General features: G+C 43.3%; 2 protein-coding genes across 2 annotated transcripts; one reads left to right on the forward strand and one right to left on the reverse strand.

Annotated features, from left to right (window-relative positions):
• Window positions 1–747: 747 nt before the first annotated feature.
• Window positions 748–16,398, reverse strand: sec16b (SEC16 homolog B, endoplasmic reticulum export factor). The gene is made up of 24 exons (XM_073476302.1): window positions 15,526–16,398; window positions 15,214–15,311; window positions 15,020–15,122; window positions 14,432–14,637; window positions 14,207–14,358; window positions 14,059–14,120; window positions 13,812–13,950; window positions 13,501–13,731; window positions 12,584–12,681; window positions 10,155–10,236; window positions 9,929–10,046; window positions 9,744–9,855; window positions 9,521–9,626; window positions 9,286–9,423; window positions 9,062–9,175; window positions 8,547–8,625; window positions 7,456–7,609; window positions 7,190–7,350; window positions 7,051–7,079; window positions 6,139–6,246; window positions 5,967–6,059; window positions 5,756–5,876; window positions 3,544–3,582; window positions 748–3,449 (listed from the first exon to the last, which is right to left on the reverse strand). Exons 1-23 carry the CDS (start codon window positions 15,783–15,785, stop codon window positions 3,566–3,568), a joined length of 2,781 nt encoding a protein of 926 aa, XP_073332403.1. The 5' UTR covers window positions 15,786–16,398; the 3' UTR covers window positions 748–3,449; window positions 3,544–3,565.
• Window positions 16,399–18,565: 2,167 nt separating this feature from the next.
• Window positions 18,566–20,703, forward strand: gadd45ab (growth arrest and DNA-damage-inducible, alpha, b). The gene is made up of 4 exons (XM_073476578.1): window positions 18,566–18,706; window positions 19,168–19,269; window positions 19,391–19,598; window positions 19,831–20,703. Exons 1-4 carry the CDS (start codon window positions 18,657–18,659, stop codon window positions 19,942–19,944), a joined length of 474 nt encoding a protein of 157 aa, XP_073332679.1. The 5' UTR covers window positions 18,566–18,656; the 3' UTR covers window positions 19,945–20,703.
• Window positions 20,704–22,690: the final 1,987 nt, after the last annotated feature.

Consider the following 22,690-nt stretch of genomic DNA (forward strand, 5'->3'; position numbering starts at 1 on the left):
AATCAGAAATGTGGGGTAAAGAAACAAAATGAAACATGACAGTAGTCCAAAACAGCTTACAGAGGCTCTAACTGCAAAGGTCACTTACTATGACAGCACATAGTATTTACCCCATTATAAAGAGGGAAATTACCCCTAAAACTGTGAACATATGTAGTAAATGTTGTATTCTTATTTTGTTAGTACACTCAACAAGCATGTTTGATTATTAAGAGGGGTCTTTCAAACTTGAGCATGTAGGAGCTCAAGCTGTGGTGGATAATAGGGAAACAACATTGCAAAACCTGTAGTGTGATGAAGTGCAATAAAACATTTTTTTTTAACAAAATGTTCATTTCAGCATCAGTTTTTACTCATGTTTGCTCTCCGTGAACTCATTTAAAACAATAAACACACATTAAATTGATGCAAAGCCCAAACAAGAAGGATCAGGACAGATATTCTGGACACTTTTTGAAACTGTCTTTCATAAAAACTACCCCTATAAATGTTTTTATGCTCTGATATGTTAATGGCAGGCAGTAAGCAGTGGCTGTTGGTAATCTTGGCTGGCTGTCTGTGTGTGTGTGTGTGTGTGTGTGCGTGTGTGAGTGTGTGTGTGTGTGTGCGTGTGTGAGTGAGTGAGTCCCTGTCAGTTTGTCCCATATACACTTGGCAACTGCAGACTAATGGTAAAAGGAGACAGCACCTGTTGTGTTGTCACTTACTCTACATTAACTGAGATGCCCCCATGTGGTATCCCTGCTATTTGTTGGCAAGATGCATTTATTCAATATGTGACTGATGAACTGGTAATTAATACAATACATGTGCCGGTACAGGGGTACAAAAACAGCATTGACATAACACATTAAGCAGAAGCCGTACGACAGATATAAAAAACAATCTCAGTTACATCAGAACATCTTACAAGGTGACACAGTGATAAAAATATTACCTTAAAATATTTTCCATGAGTATATATTACTGTGTGGTTTATATACAATATAAGAAAGCCAAACTAGCTCTGTCGTCACACAAACGTTTACGTAACAGAAATATTAATAACTTTCTGAGACGAAGGCATTTTAAATATCACAAGCACACAAACAGCTTGATCCTACAAGAATCTGCTAGCTAGTGTAGGTCGTGTTGACAGTTTGCCTGGCAGAGGTCTGTCCCTGTCCCCCCCCCCTGCATGTGGTATCATCCATCTAGGCAGCGTGAACCTGAATGCGTCCGACCACTTCTACTTCAGGGTCGGTGCAACAATCTGCTGTTCACAAAATGCCATAATTCACTAAGCATTGCAAAGTCGGCAAACTAGGATTTGAAAATGTTCCAGCAATTTCACTCAGTCATCAACCGTTCAGAATACATAAAATATGTTGGATGTTTTTCGATTAGAAAACAGTTTTAACCACTGACTTATTATATGTTTGATGCAAAACCCAAGTATCTTGAATGATGAACCCAAAAAATGACTTGCGGACCTCCAATCAACTTCCATCCATCCATCTTCTTCTGCTTATCCGTGGCAGCAGGCTGAGCGGGATCATTCTCACCAGAAACACTTTCCACTTCCTGCTGGGGGATCCCACAGCATTCCCAGGCAAGACGAGATTAAAAAAAAATGAGATATCTCTCCAGCAAGTTCTGGGTCTGTCCCTGGGGGCTCCTCCCAGTTGGTTGTACTCAAAAACTCCCAAAGGGAGGAGCCCAGGAGGCATCCCAATCAGATACCCGAAACACCTCAGCTGGCTCCTTTCAATGCAAAGGAGCATCGGCTCTACTCCGAGCTCCCTCCGGATGTCCGAGCTCCTCACCCTATCTCTAAGGCAGAGCCCAGCCAGCGTGATTTCATCCGCTTGTATCCTCAATCTCATTATTTCGGTGACTACCCACAACAGTTCGGCGCAACCCCTACAGTACTGCTGGCGCCGCACCAAACCACCTGTCCATCTCACGCTTCATCTTCCCATCACTCGTGAACAAGACCCCAAGATACTTTAACTCCTTCGCTTGGGGCAGGGATCTAAACCCCCCCAACCACCACTGTTCTCCAGTAGAAAACCATGGCCTTGGACTTAGAGGTGGTGACCCTCGTCTGACCTGCTTCACACTTGGCTGCAAACCGCCCACGTGGAGGTCACAGCCTGAAGAAGCCAACAGAACCATGTCATCGGCATAGACACAACTCTGTGGTTCCCCTGCACCTTGTCATCATGTCCATGAATATCACAAACAGGATCGAGGACAAGGGACAACCCTGGCGGGGTCCAACACACACTGGGAATGTGACTTTGTGCCGAGCATAGGGTCATGGCTCTCACTCTGGTTTTACAGGAACCGGATAGCTCGTAGGAATTAACCCGTTATCCCTTACTCCCGCTGTATCCTCCATGGTACTCCCCAGGTGTTCTCTATAAAAAGTCCACAAGACTGTACGACAAACTCCCTTTCCGCTGCCTGACAATATCCCCAATCCCGGTCAGCAGTTATCATCCCCGGCTCAACACAGCCGGGGCTAAGCACCGCTTACCCTTCCTGAGTCACCGGATGGTTTGTTTGCCAGAATTTCCTTGAGGCCGACAGAAAGTCCTTCTGCTTAGCGTCAGTGGTGTTCAACGACTGGCCCATCAGAACCCAAATGTTAAAATATCAGTTTATATAGAATGTATTTTCTCAAACCACCATTTTGTATTTTATTTTGGTATATTTGATAAGCAGGCATTTGTAATATATAACAAAATGCTTTTGATGTTTTGCACCCATCTCTGAATGTCAGTTGAGACTTAATTTATTAATTATTTATTATTAACATCCCTACGACAAACGTTGCTTGGAAGATCAAAGATAGCTTCTGTGAGGCTATTACCTTTACATTTAAGAGATCTCATCTGTGTTTTAATGTATTTTTTAATTATTGGTAAGTTGTTTTATTTAAGTGCATAGACATGTTATGATCATACTGTACTTTATGCTACTTGAACTCAAGGTTAGCTGATTCTCTTGCATCATATTGAATGGATAATCATTTGCGGGTGACCTGAGCTGTGAGTCCGATGACATACAATACTCTTTTGAAGTGGTCACACTTTGCACTCCCAAACTTTTTCCGCAAGGTCTAATCCTTCACACTTAAATGGATATCGGGGTCAATATCTCCCTGCGTCCACTGGTAAGTTCCCTGCCGTCAGCTTTAGGGAAGCACAACTCAGCTGTTTCAGTCACATATGAGTTACTATGTCAGTCCATCCAGAGTATTTCTGGACCTAATATGGAACATGATGGTGCACAAGCTGGGGTTGTGAAAGGGCATCCTTAAAAAAGAAATGTTGGTGGTGCGGAGTTGTGTGGATCTTAATGGTCTTCATCCAAACTCAGGTGAAGCTCTCATTAGACATGAAGGCGCTGGTAGTGGCAGGTGGAATGATGTCCCCACTTTGGTTTCAGTGGTGTCAGTGGTCCTAAAAATAACAATGTAACATGTTAAAGTGATTAAATCCTTCAAAAATTGAAAAAATGCTAGAGATATATTTATCTGTAAGTGGATTAACTTACCTGTGACACATGGTCATGGTTCCTACCCCAGCTGCTGGCCTATAAAGAAGGATATTTATAGAAAACTATCATATTTGCATAGTTTGGTGTTGGTAAAATGTCACGTGTGTCAGCCTTATCGCTGTTTTAAATTTCAGTGCTTAAAAAAAAATGCAAGCTGCATCTTATTTGCTTCAGCGGAAATATGTAATTAGACACGTTGGTTGACTGTGTCAATGGCAGCAAAACAGAAAAGATCACGGCTCCTCTAAAAGGGTCGTGACCTCACAAATTTCACATTGCACATGAAGAATGTGGAACATGGCCAGGGTTTGAATTACAGGGGTGATTTGGGGGAACTGACCACCCTAATTACGACCCAGACACCCCCAAAAGAGGTAAAAACAACAGGTTGGGAGTGTTGAACGTTTATCCTTCCTAACTATACTTGCAAACATTACCATATATTTTCCATATACTTGCCTAGAAGAATCTTTTAATATGATTTCAGACACTCCTAAAGTGGACCGCACCATTTCTTAACCTTACCTTAGGTGAATGATCTGCCTGTGTCACTCCCATCAGTTGCTGGCCCGTGTTCAAAACGCTGTAGGATAATGTAAGTAGCTATCTAGCTAGACTAACATGTGTCTATGGCTCAGCATTTCCAAAATGTCATCTAATGTTTGCTAAGGGGTCATGAGATGATAGATTGGGTAGAAAAGAAGAAAAACAAACTTCTGCTACGTAAGTTTGGGTTAATTTTTCTGATTTTTCTTTGCACTTTTGTAAAATATTGTAGAGTTTTACCTCTTTGGGGCCTCGAACAGTTATGTGAGGGGAAATGTCTCTTTGGTGGAACTGTAAACAACTTATAGACTAATAAGACAAATCCACACAGATTTTTTTTGTCAGGGCTCACAAGCCGAACAGTTTGTGAACCACTTGTTTAATCTTTAATAAGGCAGTGTGATTTATAAGATTGTCTAAGTAATATAAAGCTGTCAAATTAATGTAGTGGAGTAGAGAGTACAATGATTTCCTCTGAAATACAGTGGAGTGGAAGTATAAAGTAGCATAAAACAATACTCAAGTACCTTAAAATTGTACTTAAGTGCAGTACATGAGTAATGTATTTAGTTTCTTTAGCTCATTATTTCATTTTAATAAGTCTTTTGTGTGGCTGTGAGGGTTTACTGAGGTCAACATGTTCCTGCGTCCATTGGTAAGTTCGCTGCTGTCAGCTTCTGGGAAGCACAACTCAGCTGTTTCCGTCACATACGAGTTACTATGCGAGTCCATCCAGAGCATTTCTGTACTTGATATGAAACATGATAGTGGGAAATATTGGGCACTTTATCAGTGCTAAAAAAAGAGTTAGTTGAAAAACGGCTTAGAGATGATAATGCAACCTATGTTTTGTGTGGTTGTCACGCAGGCCGAATACTGAGCAGGACAGTATGGCTGATGGAGAGTTTTTACACGTATGTGCTGTCGTATCATGGAAGCAGAAGGAGGTCAGAGTCGCAGGAAGACATGAGGATGGCGAGCTTTCAACATCATGGATGACAGGGAGGAAAGCCAAGGACAGTCAAACCAAACCTCTCTGGTCAGTTTTTTAAGACTGAAGACTGAAACATTAGCCTAGCTACTACTTAAAGGCATAGACCACCCAAAAATCAGCAGTTTTCTTAACCTGAAAATAGTCTAATAGCAAGTCCATACAGGATCCATATGTTTCTCACTTCTGAATTAATGCTGAGGCTTTTGAGCCTATAGGTTGAGTCCTGTATATCCATTCATTTTGGTATTGGGACCAGTATTGGATCTACAATGTAGACTGAATGTTAGCCAGGCCATATGTAACATATCTGTCTACCTCTTTGGCATGTTGATGGATTATTTGGTCCTTTGTGCATTGTATGGGTCTGTGTGAGAGTGGAGACGATGGTCTTGCTGGCAGTTTTGATCTACAATACTTTGTTGGTGTGGTACTTTCCCTGTGAGCTGGTGTAATGGATTTAACATCATCTAGACTGCAGATATTATATTGAACAAGCAGGATAGGAAGACTTCAGTTCACTGAAGCGTCTGCGTCGTAATGGGTTCCCTTTAAACCTTCGAGAAAAAGTTAACCCCCCCAACTGTCTTCGTATAATTCACACTCTGAACATGGCAACATATTTATGACTTCTAAGTAAAATAAAATTAGAAAAATCATTTTATAATTCACCTGCTTTCCTTGAAAATGGATTAATCCCTGCAGAGGGAGGCTGTGACGGGAACGTGCCAGGAGGGACGACGCCAGGCAGGGGAGGAGGAGGAGGAGAGAGACTAGTAGTTGGTGGTAGCTTCTGAGAAAAACATATACATACATATCTTACATCACCACATTGAAAACTTAATGACACATGAATACTCGAGCATATTCAGTCTACTCTTACTGTCTGAGCTGGGCCTCCCTGCTCCGGACTCTCCTTCTGAACATCTTTGGGTTTTGATTTGAACCAACCACTGAACCATCCCGCCTTTGCGCTCTACATGAAACATACACACATGTCAAACGACTCGTGCGACGTGGTTTAATATGTTGTCAATGACAGAGGCTCCGCCCACCTGTTGAGGAGGCCCGTGGTTCTGCTCGGAGGCCTGTGGACCCTGCAGGGTGCTGTGCTGGCTTTGCCCCTGCTGACTGATGCCGACCTCCAGCATCTGACCCCCCGTCTTTAAAAAGCAGTTGAAGACAAAGACACACATACACATGACTTACTGGAAACATTACCAACGCTACCAAAAGGTTCACTGATGCAGCAGAAATGTTCTACACATGTAAATCATTACATTATTTGTGTCATCAGTTATAAGCCAATATTTTCTCCTGTAATGTATGATTGAATATAACAACAATATTGCCATTTTTCATATATTGTAAGAAATATTATCATATTTTCCAGGTACATTGTCTAATCTACTGTAATACAGGTTTGTTATCTATCCAATATGTTATCTAGTAAGGAGAGGTTTAATGAACCTGATGACCTCTGTAGTCTCATTTAGCCACTTGTTTAGCAACCGGCTTTTTTAAAAGACACAGAAGCCTAAACATACTTTATGTCGTAGAACAAAACATGTATAACTCTTAACTTGTGGTAACAAACGACCGTATTTCAGGCATCTAACCAAACACCATTCAAAAAACCCATCGCTTTGAGACGAGGGAACCGAAAGTGCTAAATTGCGAACTGATTTCACCTTTTTGGGACTCTTTCCTGCGGCACTCTATATACTGGCATGTATTGTCAAATACACTGTATGTGGTCTATTGTCATGTATGAAAATGTATTTTAAATATATTACATTATGTTTTTTAGTATATGTCAATATACTGTATATTTGTTTTGTAATCAAACATTGAAAAACACTTTAACAGCTATAAAACATTGACATTTTGAACCAATGAACCAGGAGGTTGCCATCTTTGTGTTTCTTGCTTATTTATCAGAACAGGATATTAGACAGATTACTCACTGGGCCGGCTCCAGAGAACAACTCAGCCCCTGTAAGAGCAATGAAATCAAAGTATCACACACACGCCGACTCCCCAGAGTCCATAATAAACATCAGAACAGACACATGCATGCTGTCTAACATTAGGGCTTCTTCTCACCCTCTGCTGCTGATGGCAGATCACTCTGAGGACAATGAGGCGGGGCGGTTGTGACTTCAGCGCTATCTGTGTTATGATAACTGAAGTCTTGGCCCGCGGCCACTGTGGCCGCTGAGGGAGCATAAACCATCGTTACTGGCAGCGGGTAATTGGTGTGTGGCCTGGACGGAGAGAACAAGGAGGGATCAGTGACATAACAGCGTTCATTCAGACTGGGTATCACATGTGGTTGAATTAAATAAGGCAAGTTTCTGAACATTTTGTACCAGTTCTGAGCTCCGCTAGCATCCCATGACGTCGCTGTCATTTCCTCTGTGTTTCCGTCAACTGGATGCTCAAAGGTCTCCTGATCCTCGCTGCCTCTGTAATAAAGGAGCTCAGGCTCTGGACTCTGGATGTCCCGGCTTGGATCGTCCAAGTCTGTAGGACAATAAAGCAACATTCTTACGTATCTTTAAGAGTATTTATTAGCAAACGCTTTTGTTTTTGCTCTCATTTTTCACGAGTTGAAGTAGATTATCTTAAACTAATTTTGAGCATACATTTGTTGAAATCCATGTCAGTGAGCACCTCTCTTTTGTCAAGATAATCCATCCACCTGACAGGTGTAACGTATCAAGATGCTCATTAAACAGCATGATTAGTGCACAGGTGTGTCTTGAACTGGTCACAGTGAAAGGCCACTCTGAAATGTGCAGTTTTCTTGCACAGCACAATGTCACAGATGCATGTCACCAGTTGCTTCATGCTTCTGTCTTGCATAGAGATAATCAGGTTGTTGTCTGTGGCCTGTGGAAGCTCGGTTCACTCCTCTTCAGCGGCTGTCTCAGTTTCACAGCAGACATTTTGACTTGTCAAAGCAGGAAAAGCACAGGTGTGACCGTTAACGATTGCTCGATTCTATGTCTCAGTGTCTCAGACAATCTTGCAGGCGAAGCAGCTGAAGATGAAGGTGAAGATGGGCTGATGTGGTTACATGTGACCTGCGGTAGTGAGGCCAGCTGGATGTACTGCGACACCTTGTGACACCTGCGGCACTGTGTTGTGTGATAAAACTGCCTTTCATTGCGACCGGTCCAAAGCACACCTGTGCACTAATCATGCCGTTTAATGAGCATCTTGATACGTCACACCTGTCAGGGGTTATCTTGTCAAAGGAGAAGCGTTCACCAAATTTGTGCTCATAATTTGAAAGAAATTATTGTTTTCTTTTGTGGAGAGAAAAAGTTTTAGATCTTTTTCTTGTCTCATGAAAAATGAGACCTGAATTTGTGTTGAGTTTGACAGCAGAAGCAGAAGAAACTCCTCTATAAGCCAACATGGAGTTATTTGAGGTAAAGAGAGGATATGAATTTACCTGAGCACACTTTTCTGTCCTCACGGGCATTTCCTTCAGGAGGTGGCTGGTATGTTTCAGTACAGTCGTAACTCCCCGTCTGAGTAAAATAACACAGATATTGTCAGACGAACAAGAGTCTAGAGATAGGGCATTTTTAATGCATGGATCTTGATGGAAAAAAATCAGGTCTATTTAGGTGGCTGATATCTTTGAGTGAGTACAATCTGATGCAGATCTTAGATCTGGTTGGTTTAAGTTATGGTTAAGCAGCTGTGGGTGGTTTAAAGCAACATTATGTAAAAACTGGCATTTTGTGCGATCTGGTGCCCCCCACAGATCCCAGGTCTGTAACAATTTGCCCAACGTACGTAATGTAGGAGCTAACTACAAACAAAACTCATTACGTCATAACAATGTTATGGGTTGAAAAACTTTGAATTTCTGATCAGTTATATTTCATTTTCATATTTTTCCTTTATACTAGACATCCTTCTGAAATGACGGCCCTGCAGCAGCTGGTCTGGAGCTCTCACCTGTAAACTGTGGTACCTCGCACGGAGATGTTTCAGCCAGTCGGGTTCCTGCCCGGCTCCGCTCAGCCCTCCTTCACTGAACTGACCCTCTGTGTGTCTCAGCCTGTCTGACAGCTGCAGGAGAAAGGACGCATACATACAGTACATCAACGTACAACTTAACTGATAAACACCCAAAACACTTTGATTGTATGTTTATTAGGTCCGTGTGTAAATGAACATACCTTAATAACCTCTCCAGTGAGCACAAAGAAAGGCTCCCTGTGTCTGAGGATCGCCTGTCCCACCACCTCACAGTAGTGAAAGGCCTGAGATGCGAGCCCACAGTCCAGCAGTCGACTGGCGTACAGGAACTTATACACCTGAATGCAACATTCATCAGATTTATTTAAACATGACTGCAAATGAGATGTGTATTATTTATTAAAAAAAAACTGATCTGGTGTAAATTGGAGCTACCTGAAAGGACGGTATTGAAAAGCCTTTGCCCCCAAGTGTCTGGCAGTACTCGTACAGCTCAGTGCACTGGATGGCAGGATTTGTTGCAAAGTATTCGAAGGATTGCCTGAAATAAGGAGCAGTGAATGACATTCACTTCTTGCCTTGTGTCTCCATCAAAGTTTTGACTGCATGCACGACAATTAAACAGATAATTAGCATCAGGAAGCACTTTGCGGCTCACCTGTGGCTGCTGCCGAGAAGCACCAGCCTGTCTGCCTTCTGCGTGAACACCCCGAAGGGAGCGCTGGCTGTCAGGTAGCACACGTGGGCGGCGTGTAAGAGGCCTTTGGAGGCTGCAACAGAAAACAATCAGCTTGGAGAAACAACAATACAAACCGTCAGTCAGTCTGTGAATGCGCATCATACCGAGAGTGTCTCCCATGGTGACGATGGCCCTCTGTTGGACGACGGGATCTCCTGTGTCATTGGAGAGCATCACAGCCAGATGTGGCCTCCAGTCTCCCCATTTTTCACTTCCACAGCACTGGGAAGAGAACATCACTATCAAACCTCTTATTCGCTGATGATGTTTCAAGGATACAATAACAGAAATTGTATTAATTCACGTGTGTTTATGTTCTGGTTGTTTTACCGTGGCTACAGCAGGGACCCTCCCGGACAGCAGCTGGAAGATGGTCTGGAGGGGATCGCTGGGCGTCAGCTGGCCTGTAAACCTGCCAAAAGAGCATTTTTTGTCATTGCATATCTTAACTGAGGCCTCGTCAATGGCACAAATTCTGCCACCACTGTCAATTACAAATCAAAAATCAGCCTGGCTATCTGTCAGCCCTCCCCCACACATTCCTCCAGAGTCACGGGAGGACACGTGCTGCGTGGGACATACTGATGAAGCCAAAATAGTCTGTAAAACACAGATTGGGTTACATGATAAATATTTCACAGAAACTGAGTTTTGGAAATTAAAAAGGTATTAACAGAGTTTAATATATGTCGAGCCAGATCATTTACACTCCACAGGAAAGTGTTAATGCTCCGTTATGTACTATAATAAGAATACAGGCTGTAAATTATAAATAACCCAGACGCCAAGATAAACACTGAACTAGAGTTACCAGCTCGCAGATGTATGATTCTACCAACCAGTCAGGTTGTAGTTTACATCCATGTCTGTCCAGAATCACATAATATCTGTTGTAAAGACTTAAAAGCATTTCAATAAAAGTTAATGTAAGTGTATTTTTGTATGATTCCAGTTAATGATTTGTCTGTCTTCACTTAGAGACTATTTTTACAGAGGAGTACAGAGGACTGATAGATAATCAGTCACCTGAAGCTCAACACCAAGGAGCTTGTGGAAGACTGTGTGGGTATCAGTGTGTCACTTCAACCCGACAGCACCGACAGATCGTACAATCAGAAACCGTTTCAAGGTGGGGAGCCAAGATGAGCGTCACCAGATCAGTATCAGACCAGATCTCCCTTTCTGTTCCTGAGTTATGGTGTTGAACAATGACAGAAGAGGACTGTGTTGAATAATCCCCTCCAGGAGAACATGAAGTCTTATTTTTGCCATGCATTCTGTGTATGTTTGAATGTGCGTCTGTGTGTATGGGAGTGTTTTGCGTGCATTCAGTATATACATCATGTGTGAGGTTGCTCACATGGTTGCATGTCACATCAGCCTCCACACCAAGCAACACTGGGGCTGATAACACAATGCACGGGTGAAGTCGCTCCTCTAATCTAAAACTGACCGTCAATCTGTTTACAAGATGTGCAGTTCAGTCATCTGGGGGAATAGATACCATATGAGCCTCCTGAGTTCATTTGTGTTTTTGTGTTTTTGAACTGACGTCACAGTGAAGTTGACCTTTGACCTTTTGGATACAAAAATGTCATCACTTCATCAGTTTATCCTCTTCGACACTTGTGTGAAACGTCGTCGTAATAAGCGTATGAAGTCTTCCATTATGGCCAAAAAGGTGTTTTGTGAGGTCGCAGTGACCTTTGAGGACTAATTTCTAATTATATCATCCTTGAGTTCAATTCAAGTCGATGTTTGTGCCAGATTTTTAAGAAGTTCCCTTGAGGCATTTTGGATATATCACTTTCACCAGAATGGAAAAGTTGGACGACCATTGAACATAAAACCTCCTCGTCTGGTCCGAGGCACAAAAACAAAGTAATAAATAATGACATGTAGTGACCTCAAAGGAACAAGAACTCATTATTGCTTTCTTAATAATGATTGATGCACTTTTGACTACTAAAGGTCAGAAATAGCATAGTTATACACTACGTTAAACACTGGTTACCCTCCTCTAAATAAAGGCCATCATTTTTGGACACAGGACTGTGAGAAAGCCAAAGGACCTGCTGGATCGAGTAGATGTCTTTTCATGTTCGTTGCCACGTGCCACACAAGTCACAAGTCGAAGCATCTGTCTCCCTCGTTTAGTTGCTGTAGGAGTTCCTTACTTTCCTTTTGAGGGATTAGTTAGTATGATTGTCTATGGTAAACCTGTTTTTAGGCCAATGTGTCATCACTTGATGGGCAAGATTAACAGGGCAATTATGTTCTCCAGGACGGCGAAGGCATGAACATCGACTGTATAAAATATGGACAGAGCTCGATGGTTCTGATGGCCAGCAGGGCGACAGGGGGCAAAAATAACTCTGACTGCATGCAAGCTAATGAGAAATAACCAAAATAATGACGGCCGTGATGCCAGATTCGAAGCTTTGAAACGGTTGTCCATGAACCAATGGGTGATGTCGACATTGGGTATGACCCGCCCTTTTCTGCCTCTGATTGGCTTACCCTGATATTCTTACCCTTACACGAGCAGTTCCTTACTTCCTCACTCACACAGGAAGCTGAGGTTATACCCCAAATACAAGTGACGGAAATACTCTCGACCCTCGTAGCTGTCACACACATTCGAAGCAGGCCATAAGTATCTAAGTTTACTTCTTCACACGTTACCACTCGTGTGTAGAGTTGTATAGTGCGCCGACTTCTCGCAGCTGTCGTGTCTCAAATGACTTTAGTTGTCTCACCTGTTCAGCACAGTGGTATAGGACCTGTTGTCCATCTTGCTGGCCAGAAAAAGCGCATGCCCCCACAGGCCGCTGCTCATAGCCGACTCCAAGGCCTCCTGGACAACATATGGGAAGGTGTGAGGGGGACAAACGCAGATGTTACGTAAAGCTTAGAGGCCACTCAGTTACAGAATGTGTCCTTATGAAATGCCTGATTTAAACTATTTCTTCGGGGAGTACACACTGGACTCATATCCTGCCCTGCAGAGTGGTATTTGGAGTGAAGCTGAGATTACCAGTGAAGGAAAGTAACTAAGTATACAAAGTACAATTTACTTTTACTTCACTACACTTCAGACAGAAACATCGCATGTTTTTCCGCACTACATTTATCCGACAGCTTTCGTCACTGGTGACTCGTCAGATTAAGATTTCACATTAAAAGGAGCATATTTAATATATATCCTATTATTACATATTACATATAACACAATGCATTGTTAACAGTTCAACCAAAGTGGAATAACTTCCTCCCTGAACTTCTAAGACAGTTTTATTTTTATTTAAGGGCCCTAAAAGAAAACATCTCCGAGATGTCACCGAAAAGTAAAGATTAAAAAATTAATACACATTATTTTTTTTCTTTCCTTCCCAATGATCCTCTCGTGAAAATATTTCAAGTACTTTTAGTTTTCACACTTTAAGTGATTGTGATAAATTTGTGTTTCTCTGTAAAACCTTTGATGAAAAAAATCTATTTAATGTTTTTGCAATTTCTTTAAAACAGGATATTTGTTGTTTTTACATTATTTTTTTCTTACAGTGTCCTCTGACTTCAGTAGGATTTTTAAATGCACTACTTTACTTGTCATGGATTATTTTCACATTGTGGTATTGCTACATTTATTTAAATAAGGAACTAAATAAAAAAAAACCTTTTTTCTCCCTGCCAGCAGCAGTTGAGTGTAGCTCTGCAGGGCCTTCCCAGAGCTCTCCGAGCTGAAGCTGCTGACGTCTCCCGTGAGCAGGTCGTCTCCTTTACAGGGCGGCACTTCAGCAGTCGTGCCGTCACTGAAGTCGATGAGTGTGGGAGCCTCTGACTCCCAGCTGCCATCTGAGTGTGAGCCCTGCATCAGCAGCTCTGCGATATCTGAGCCAACGATTTGCTGCAACAGTTGGACATTTAGTGACGAGCGTATCAGGGAAAAAACATGATGAATATGATGTTGAGTTACTGTCTCCTTACTCCATTCTGCCTGCAGAGCAGTATCAGCAGATGCCACAGGAGGGCAGCAGACTTCTTATCATGCAGCTGGTCAGCGCTCATGCAGGCAGCTGCCCTCTGGTGGGCAAACTCTATAGCATCCACTTTGTGCAGATCCTCCCTTCAAAACAGGAAAAAACATCCAACACATTTAAAGATTGACTTTCAAAAATAGTCTCACAATTGTATCAGTCATTTTTATTAACATTATTAGGTTATGAAGCAGTACCGGGTCAGAGGTCCTGGGAAGTTTCTCATCTCCTGCTGTTCTTTTGTCTCACAGAGAATGACCTGTGCACACATAAAGACAAAAAAATCATCTCTTGTATTATTCAAGAATATAGTGTTTAAAATGAAGAGTATCTCATCTAATCTACCTCCAGACTGTGGATTTCCAGCTGGCTGACGTTCTCCTGTGTGGACCGGCCCGGAGTGACCCGGATCAGCTGGCCTGCGGGCCCAAAGCTGACGATCGCATGAGGGATTGAGTACTTGAGAGGAGCCGACGTCGGATGCACAGGTCCATGTTCTGAGCACGACAGAGAACATCATGATGATAAAAACTGAGCGAAGAGAGAAAAAAGCTTTACCTGTTCACTCACCTGCAGCGCCGGATGTGTGAACGGGCTCACTGGGCTCGGCTCCGTTAATGTACTGACTCAGCTCGTAGCTGCTGGAGGACAACCCTGAGTTTTTGGAGCTTTCTAGCGTCCCCAGGTAATAAGAGGAGACCTCCTCGTTGTCTCTGGAGGGATTCTCCTCGCCGTCGTTGAGGTAATGCTGGGAGCTGTCTCTCCTCTGGTCGTACCTGAGAGGATTGAAGCAGCAATATGTTCATAGAAATACAAATCCAGGTGAGGAGCAGCTGTGATGTTTCAGGATGAAAAGCACACAGGTATCAGTATGTTACGGATTACAAGACTTTGGCCGTTGAGTGTAAGTCTGACTAAATACAAAAAAGCTTAAGTTCATCAAGGGACTGTCTTACATTCGTCAACAACAGATACAAAAAACAACAAAATTATATTATTCTGATTCTTAAAATACACATTATAGTACAGGAACGTACACATGACATCATTTGATTTCAAATCCTCTTACGTGTGGTGCAAAAACACCAAAATTAATCAGCTTTCTGCTCTCAGAAAAATTACAAATCAATAAAGGAGTTGACTCATCTTGCAGCCCACCTGTACTCCTCAGTGTTGGACCCCGCTGAATGCTCCTGCTTGTATGTTCTGTCATGGTACCGGTCCGTCCTCCAGGAGTCCTGTGCAGCCCACTGACCAGCATCTTTACCATCAGAGCAACATAAGTATGATTGTATTTGTTTGTAACTAATAAACGCTGTGTTGTCTCGCGGAGTTGCTCTGCATCACTGTACCTTGTCGTCCATGTTGTCCTCTGTAGTAGTCATAGTCATAGTACCCGTAGCCGTCTCTGTAGTCCCACTGGCTGTGCGGCTGATACTCGTACCCATGCCTGGAAATAAAAGGAGGTATCAGGTGCTGAAACACTGATTTATGGAGTGTTTCACATCCCTCTTCTTCCTTTAAATGAGCAGTTCACCTAAACAAAGATACGCTGCCCCCTGTTTGTTTGGAGTAATTCAACAGGTGTCCAGTTCTGACATATGGCACCTTTAACTTCTCCCTAAGCACAGGAAAAAAAAACCATGTCCCATGAGCGTACACACCTGGAGTGGGGCCTTTGGTGCTCTGGGTGGCCGTGAACATAAGGGTACTGCTGTGTGCTGTAAGGATCCGGTCTGGCAGGAGGACTGGTGAAGTGAGCCCTGTATCGGGGGTCAGGCTGAGCCCAGTGCCGGTCCCTCTCTCTGGGGTTCGGTGGCGGGTAGCTCTGCTCCCTGTCCTGCTGAGAATACCTGTAGTAGTCCTCTCTGTCTCTGGTTCTGTGCTGAGCAGAGTCGGGCCGGGGGTGACCTCTGTGATCCATGTTGACCCCCTTCACACAGGATCAGGTAAAGTAATGGAGGGGAAAAAGTAGGAGTTTTGTAAAGTTCCTGTTTCTTACTCCAAAGTAAAAAAAAGTTCTGTTTAGGTTCTTCCAGCTCTCACATGCCAGACGCAAAGTCAAAGTGCATCAACGACTGCCACATCATTTCACAGGAAACGTCCCAACATGAGCTGATAACAAGTCAGCATGATAACAGGAGGATAAAGTTCACACATGCAAGTGTTGCTGCTGCACAGGAGGCAGCGCTCTGAATAAAAAAAGTGTAACTAATCACAATGAAAGGAGGGAAAAGAGTTTAAAAAATCAAAGTCAAGTCATTCAGATTATAAATGTGGATAATCCTTGATGTGGGCTCCCGGTCCAGCTGTGAGCTGTCCCACACAGCTGGCTGTAAACACGCCCTGAGCAGCCTGACAGCTGCCCAGAGGAAACCTCGTCCATCTTCAGGAGAAATCCAACCAGAGACAATATTCCCAAACTTGTTCTCTGTCCCTCCACCCGACTGTTGGTTACATCTGGGACAAGAAGCGCAACTTTCAAGTGTTGAGTTTTGCCACGTTGCCGGTCTGGAGGATGCAGAGAGGGACCGTCACGGGCGGGCTGCGGAGAGCCGAGTGGAGCTGAGCTGGTCCCGGGTCAGGTTCTGACAAGGACCGGTGAACAGGAGCGTGTGGAAACTGATCCCGGGTCAGCGGGGAAAACTTCCAGAGAGGAATGTTTCTTGTAAAAAGAAAAAAAAGTCGGTTATGTGTTACATTCCCACCAGAGGGCGCTCTAACACATTATATTACACTCATATATCCTGGGGCTTTATTTTCTGTATATATATATATATATTTGTGTGTATATTTATGTAGTATCAGCCCACTGGTACAGTAATAAAATGTGTTAATAATGTGTTAGAAATGACCTTTTTAATTTAGGCTGCTGTAAACTCAGTAATGGAAAGTAACTAAGTACTTTCACTCAGCTCTGAAGGACAGTTTTGAGGTACTTGTACTTTACTTGAGTATTTCCATTTTCCACTACTTTACACTTTGGAGGAAAATATAGTACTTCCACCTCGGCTGCACTTAGTTGATAACTTTAGTTACTAGTTACTTTGCAGATTACATGATGCATCAGAGCCAGAGTAGTGCATTTTAAAATGAAGTAATGTCTAATCTTACTTGTACTTTTGATACTCGAGTACATTTATTGCCAGAAAATTACTTTTGATACATTAACACGTATTATTAGTAATATTATTTATTTATTAAACTGAGTGTTAAGTAGCTCAGTAGTCCAGAAGTAATCACTGTTATAGAGTTTAAAGAGGAAAGACTTTCTGGTATCCCTGCCCACTTTATCCAATCAGGACAGAGAAATCCATAAAGTTCTGCTCATGAGAACCCAGAGAGCAGAATCCTCCTCTTTACTGCTTCAGTCTGGTGATTACTCTTTTGAGGTACTTGTACTTTACTTGAGTATTTCCATTTTCAACTTCATTTTGGAGGAAAATATAGCACTTCCACCTCCGCTGCACTTATTTCATAACTTTAGTTACTAGTTACTTTGCAGATTACATGCTGACTCTTGCATTTTATTACCTTTATGGTGGCGTGCTGGTGCAGAACCTCTCTAAAGTCCTTCTGCTCATGTTTTATAAGACAGTATTTCGAGACCAGGGCTGCCCACGTGGGGCCCGGAAACCAAAGCTGACCCGTCATAAGGTTCAATCTGCCCCCTCAGATGTTTTGAACCAAAAAATCAAATTAAAAATCAAATTTAGAAATATAGTTTTTGCTGGTTTGCTCTGGTTCGGTCTGGTTCTGGGAGCAGACTTCTAATGAATCACTTGTTTGTGTATGTGCTGGTGTGCATGGGTTAGGGTTACTGGTGCAGAACTTCTCTAAAGTCCTTCTGCTCATGTTTTTTTTTCTTTAAATAAGTTTTAAAAGACTTTTTATAAGCAGGGCTGCCTAAGTGGGGACCGGAGGCCAAAGCTGACTCGTCATAAGGTTCAATTTGTCCCCTCAGATGTTTTGAACCAAAAAATCAAATTAAAAATCAAATTTAGAAATATAGTTTTTGCTGGTTTGCTCTGGTTCGGTCTGGTTCTGGGAGCAGACTTCTAATGAATCACTTGTTTGTGTATGTGCTGGTGTGCATGGGTTAGGGTTACTGGTGCAGAACTTCTCTAAAGTCCTTCTGCTCATGTTTTTTTTTTTTAAAAAAAAAAAGTTTTAAAAGACTTTTTATAAGCAGGGCTGCCTAAGTGGGGACTGGATGCCAAAGCTGACCCGTCATAAGGTTCAATTTGTCCCCTCAGATGTTTTGAACAAAAAAATAAAATTACAAATCCAATTTAGAAATATAGTTTTTGCTGGTTTGTTCTGGTTCGGTCTGGTTCTGGGAGCAGACTTCTAATGGATCACTTGTTTGATGACTTGTCTGTGTGTGTGTGTGTGTGTCTGTGTGTGTGTGCATGTGCAGCCTGCTCCCTTCACTTGACACACTGGTAGACTAATAAAGCTGATAGGTTAAACATTAAAAATTAAAAGTAAAATCCTCAACTCAGAGTTGTTACTCCATCATCTTTGTGATGACTCATCTGAGAGCAGCTGGTTTGTCCTGCATGTTTCCCAGCTGCAGTGTCCCGCTGCGGCCGCAGGGTGTCGCCACACTCACCGCACGCCGGCGCCGCGGCCATGTGACCGGGGCTTTATGCAGATGAGCCGCGGGGGCCGGACGGAGGGTTTCACCGCCGCAGACTCGGGACTCGCCGGCTCACACTGACACGCTCAGCTCGCAGGACCGGTCGCACACCGCTTCGCTCTGGATATATTACTGAACACACCAGCCGCTCGGATGTGCAATATGACTTTTGAAGAAACCAGTGGAGATAATTCATCAGAAAGGTCAGTTTGCGCTGCTTTTTATGTGAATTTTACACCACTTTTTAAGACTTTTTGGATGGAAGAAAAACCTGCAAATGCTTGGACGTGGATATTATTTGGTGTCTCTCTCGCTGTCATTGAGATAAATGTGTTTTTTTCTATTAAAATGTACTTTAATGTGAGCTAACACGAGTGCAACGGTCAGCTAACGTCAAGAAGCTAAAGTTAACTTATGCTAGCTAGCTGTTTTAAGCTAGCGTCAGTTTTTATTATTGTTGAGTGTTAATGAGAAATGTGTGTGTTGTTGTGTGTTGGTACACGATGCAGGTTGTGTGCATCATGCAATGTTACATTATTAGCCCCCACCCACTTAATTTGCATAATATTACCACATAACGTGTGAAATGACAGTTATCCATGTCTGTGTTGAGTGTTTTGTGTGTGTTTTTTATAATAAACGTGTATAAATGTGTGTTTTTCAGGATGGAATCGGTGGCCAAAGCATTGGAGGAGGTCCTGAGCTCGGCATTACCTCAGGGTTGCATCACTGTTGGAGTCTATGAGGCAGCAAAGTCACTCAACGCGTAAGTTAACAGCGAGATAACTGCAGGGTGGCATCAGCTCCAGTGCACAAATGAAGGATGAACCCTGAGATAGATTTTTTTTTTCCTCACACCTCTTCCTGTTTCTTCCTTTTCCCTTCAGGGACCCGGACAATGTGGTGCTGTGTCTGCTGGCCACGGACGACGAGGAGGACGTGGCCCTCCAGATCCATTTCACCTTAATCCAGGCGTTCTGCTGCGAGAACGACATCAACATCCTGCGGGTGAGCAACATGAGGCGTCTGGCCGAGATACTCGGAGGGGTGAAGCCCGGCGGGGAGCCCATGGACCTGCACTGTGTTCTGGTTACTGTAAGTGTCATTACTCATGCCTGCTTACTATTACACTTCTTTGCATTGCTCACTTCCCCTTCAGACTGTGACGAGGGGGTTTGTTTTGCCCACATAGAGCCGGTGTTACTTTTAGCGCCAAGGTCATTGTCAGTACCTGCACGGAGCCGTTGTGCAATCTGTATAATTTGTATCTGTTTGCACTTAAGCAGATGTTAATGCTCTTTGTCCCCCTCCTCCCTTCCTCCTGCAGAATCCTCAGTCGTCCCTGTGGAAGGACCCGGCGCTGAGCAAAGTGAACAGATTCTGCAGAGACAGCCGCTGTTTGGATCAGTGGGTGCCCGTGATCAACCTGCCCGACCGATGAAACCGCTTGGAATATTAATGTATTGTGTGCATTGGGGGAAAAGTAACTGCACAAGGCCTGTGTTAATGTCTGTGTTGGACTCCTTCTTTTGGAAAGTGCCCCAGAGGGAGAGAGAGAGAGAGAGAGACGGAGACGGGAGGGGCAGGAAAAAAAAAGAACACAAGAAAGAAAAAGGAGGCCAAACGTTCCAACAAATTTACCAGGTCAGAGTGGACTCGTGGGCCAAGGAAGTGTGACTCAGCAGTCCAAGTTCCAGGATTTCCAACGTATGACTGCGCCTTTCTCTTCCCGAGAAAGAAGCCTTTACAGGAAACTGAATCATGTGAGCGGACAAGTACACGTGGTGGTGAGCACAAGCGCTGGACTGGACTGGAGGGGGAAAAAAAAAAAAAGCAAAGCAAGACAGAGAGCCTCAGTTGATAAGACTCCAAGAACTGGACCACGCTGGAGTGGAACCAGTCAGAACTCTCTCAGCTTCAATGAACTCATGAGAATTCGACCAAACCATTTCTTTTAACAGCACATTTAATTTAATAGTATTTAAAGATGTGTCACTTTGATAACACAAAAGGGAAAGTTTTCACAGTTTATTATATTATTATTATTATTATTATTATTTTAAGGGCAATGCAATGTTCAGACTTGTCCACTAACTGATGTTTTTATGTGTTTTATTAATTTAAGGAATTATATTTATTGTGCATAGTTCATGGAATTCTGCCTTGTTAAGTTGAATGAAATAAAACGAACGACAGCTCACGCAGTGGTTCTGCCTTGATGATTTCCAGGTACTACAGGTTCAGCTTGCTTGCAGGAAGTCACACACACACCCACATAACATATGAGGCTCAGCATGTCGCCCCACTTGGTTCTGATTGTCTCCTGGCATGTCACCGGGCAGGTTTGAGTATTAACTCGACACATGTCTCTGACCTCTTTCTGCAGCTTGAACCAAAAGCAAGACAGTGTTTTAGGTTGAAATTATTAAATAAGTAACCTGATCGGTGCCAAATCTTTGCTGCTAGCATGCAATTCCTTGAAATCAGCATCGCTCCCTTCATGGGAACTCCTGTAAAATGTGACCTTTTGCACATTTTGAGGATCTGGTTACATTGAGGGGAGGAGAATTCCCATTGTAGTGTGAATCTGAGTGGGATGGGGCTCTTCGTGACAGCTCATTCTTCACAGCCTTTCCGCAATCCACGCCATCAGAGCTAAATTTACTGCTGACCGGATTAAAAATAGCACAGAGGGAAGAAGAGAAAAAAACCTCGTCGAAGACTCGTTCCAGACTGCAAAAAAAAAAAAGAGAAAGCCAGAAATTATTGGTGCTTGCGCAGAATGGGGAGGGACAAAGCCTTTCTACACAGAGGGGTCACAAGACAATGGATGCATGAGTCAGGGCTATTCAGGTCTCCATTGCTAGAGCTGTACAGTACTTTAGCCTCATGGCAAAAAATAGCCCTGTGAATAGAGGTGGTCCCCCCCCCGACCATTCACAATAGTAGCACTTGTAATTAACAGGCAGCAGAGAGGCTGACCTGCTGCAGGGAGATGAAGAGGACAACAGTCCTCTCTGGTGGTCCTATCAAGTGGTGGATGGGGAGAGAGAGAGAGAGGAAACTGGGTCAAAATGCAGAGGACCGGCCGGGAGACGAGGGGAGGAGCGAGTGTGGGTGTGACGGAGTCGCCGGAGGGTTTGTGGTCGTGTTTAATCGGCTGAAGTTAAAGGGTGCAGTTTTGCAAATGTGATAAAAATGTGCACGGAGGACAAAACGTGCACATGTGAACCGAGTTGAGTTCAGATCCACAGTCTGTGGGCAGAACAGTCTAGTGTTCACTCTGCTCTGTGGAAAACATTTTCAGTACCAAGTGCACACCACGCTTTCAGGCGAGACAGAAAAAATGCCAATAAAAAAGGAGATTTTTCCTCGGAAAGTGGAACAATAACATCAGAAATACCAGAGCAGGAAGAGTAAAACGACACCTGGAAGACAATTTGATCATTTAAAAGACAAAAAAACACACGATTTTCCACCTCGACCACAGCCTCCCTTTCACACAGGGGAGGGGGCCGCTGAAAAGCACACGAGATATTGGCGATACTGGATTATTGGCTTATCCTGGAGCTTCTCCACTGCGCTGACAGGTAACACAATCACCGCAAGCATCGCTGCTACAAAGCCAGCGCCATCCATCATCTGACTCGAATGGAGGGGTTTACATCAATGTGGGCCAACAAATATGGCCTGACCTGATTGTGGATGTAACATCACACCTGAGCAGAGTGATAAAGGACAGAAAGGGCTGCTGAGAAGAGCGGGGATTATTGCATAACAGGCCGGTCGTGGCTCCGGGGGGACGTGAAAAATTAGAGCAACAACAAGAATGTTTATGTGCTCCTGACCCGATACCAGAGATACTCATCTACTCATCTGAAAGTGGTGACCTGCGAGTCCCACACCAGAATGATGACTGGTTAACAGGACTGGTTATTGTACTAATGAGTGCAAATTAGGACAACGTCTGCACATTGATACAGCTCGCAGGTGTAGTTTGGCAGAAATAAAATAGTTCCTACATGAAACTACTCACACGTTCTGTGGATTATCTTGAATACCGGGGGCCAAGATTTCTGGAAAAGAGACATTTCTGTTGAGTTTTTTAACTTTTTAGCTCTGTTTTGGTCTCCACAATTCTAACATATCCGGCTCTTTAGCTGCTGAATGCGACGCTGTGTTCACCG

Source organism: Pagrus major, chromosome 11, assembly GCF_040436345.1.
Source record: "Pagrus major chromosome 11, Pma_NU_1.0".
NCBI classification, from domain to species: domain Eukaryota; kingdom Metazoa; phylum Chordata; class Actinopteri; order Spariformes; family Sparidae; genus Pagrus; species Pagrus major.

Bases quoted from the DNA above. Each gene is read 5' to 3' on its own strand.
- gadd45ab (XM_073476578.1), top strand. From the start codon at position 18,657: ATGTGCAATATGACTTTTGAAGAAACCAGTGGAGATAATTCATCAGAA. The intron at 19,270-19,390 runs GTAAGTTAACAG...TTTTCCCTTCAG, and splicing joins GCAGCAAAGTCACTCAACGC to GGACCCGGACAATGTGGTGC. The intron at 19,599-19,830 runs GTAAGTGTCATT...TTCCTCCTGCAG, and splicing joins TGCACTGTGTTCTGGTTACT to AATCCTCAGTCGTCCCTGTG.
- sec16b (XM_073476302.1), bottom strand. From the start codon at position 15,785: ATGGATCACAGAGGTCACCCCCGGCCCGACTCTGCTCAGCACAGAACC. The intron at 9,856-9,928 runs GTATGATGCGCA...TTTCTGTTGCAG, and splicing joins CACCATGGGAGACACTCTCG to CCTCCAAAGGCCTCTTACAC. The intron at 9,424-9,520 runs GTAGCTCCAATT...TGTTGCATTCAG, and splicing joins TTTCAATACCGTCCTTTCAG to GTGTATAAGTTCCTGTACGC.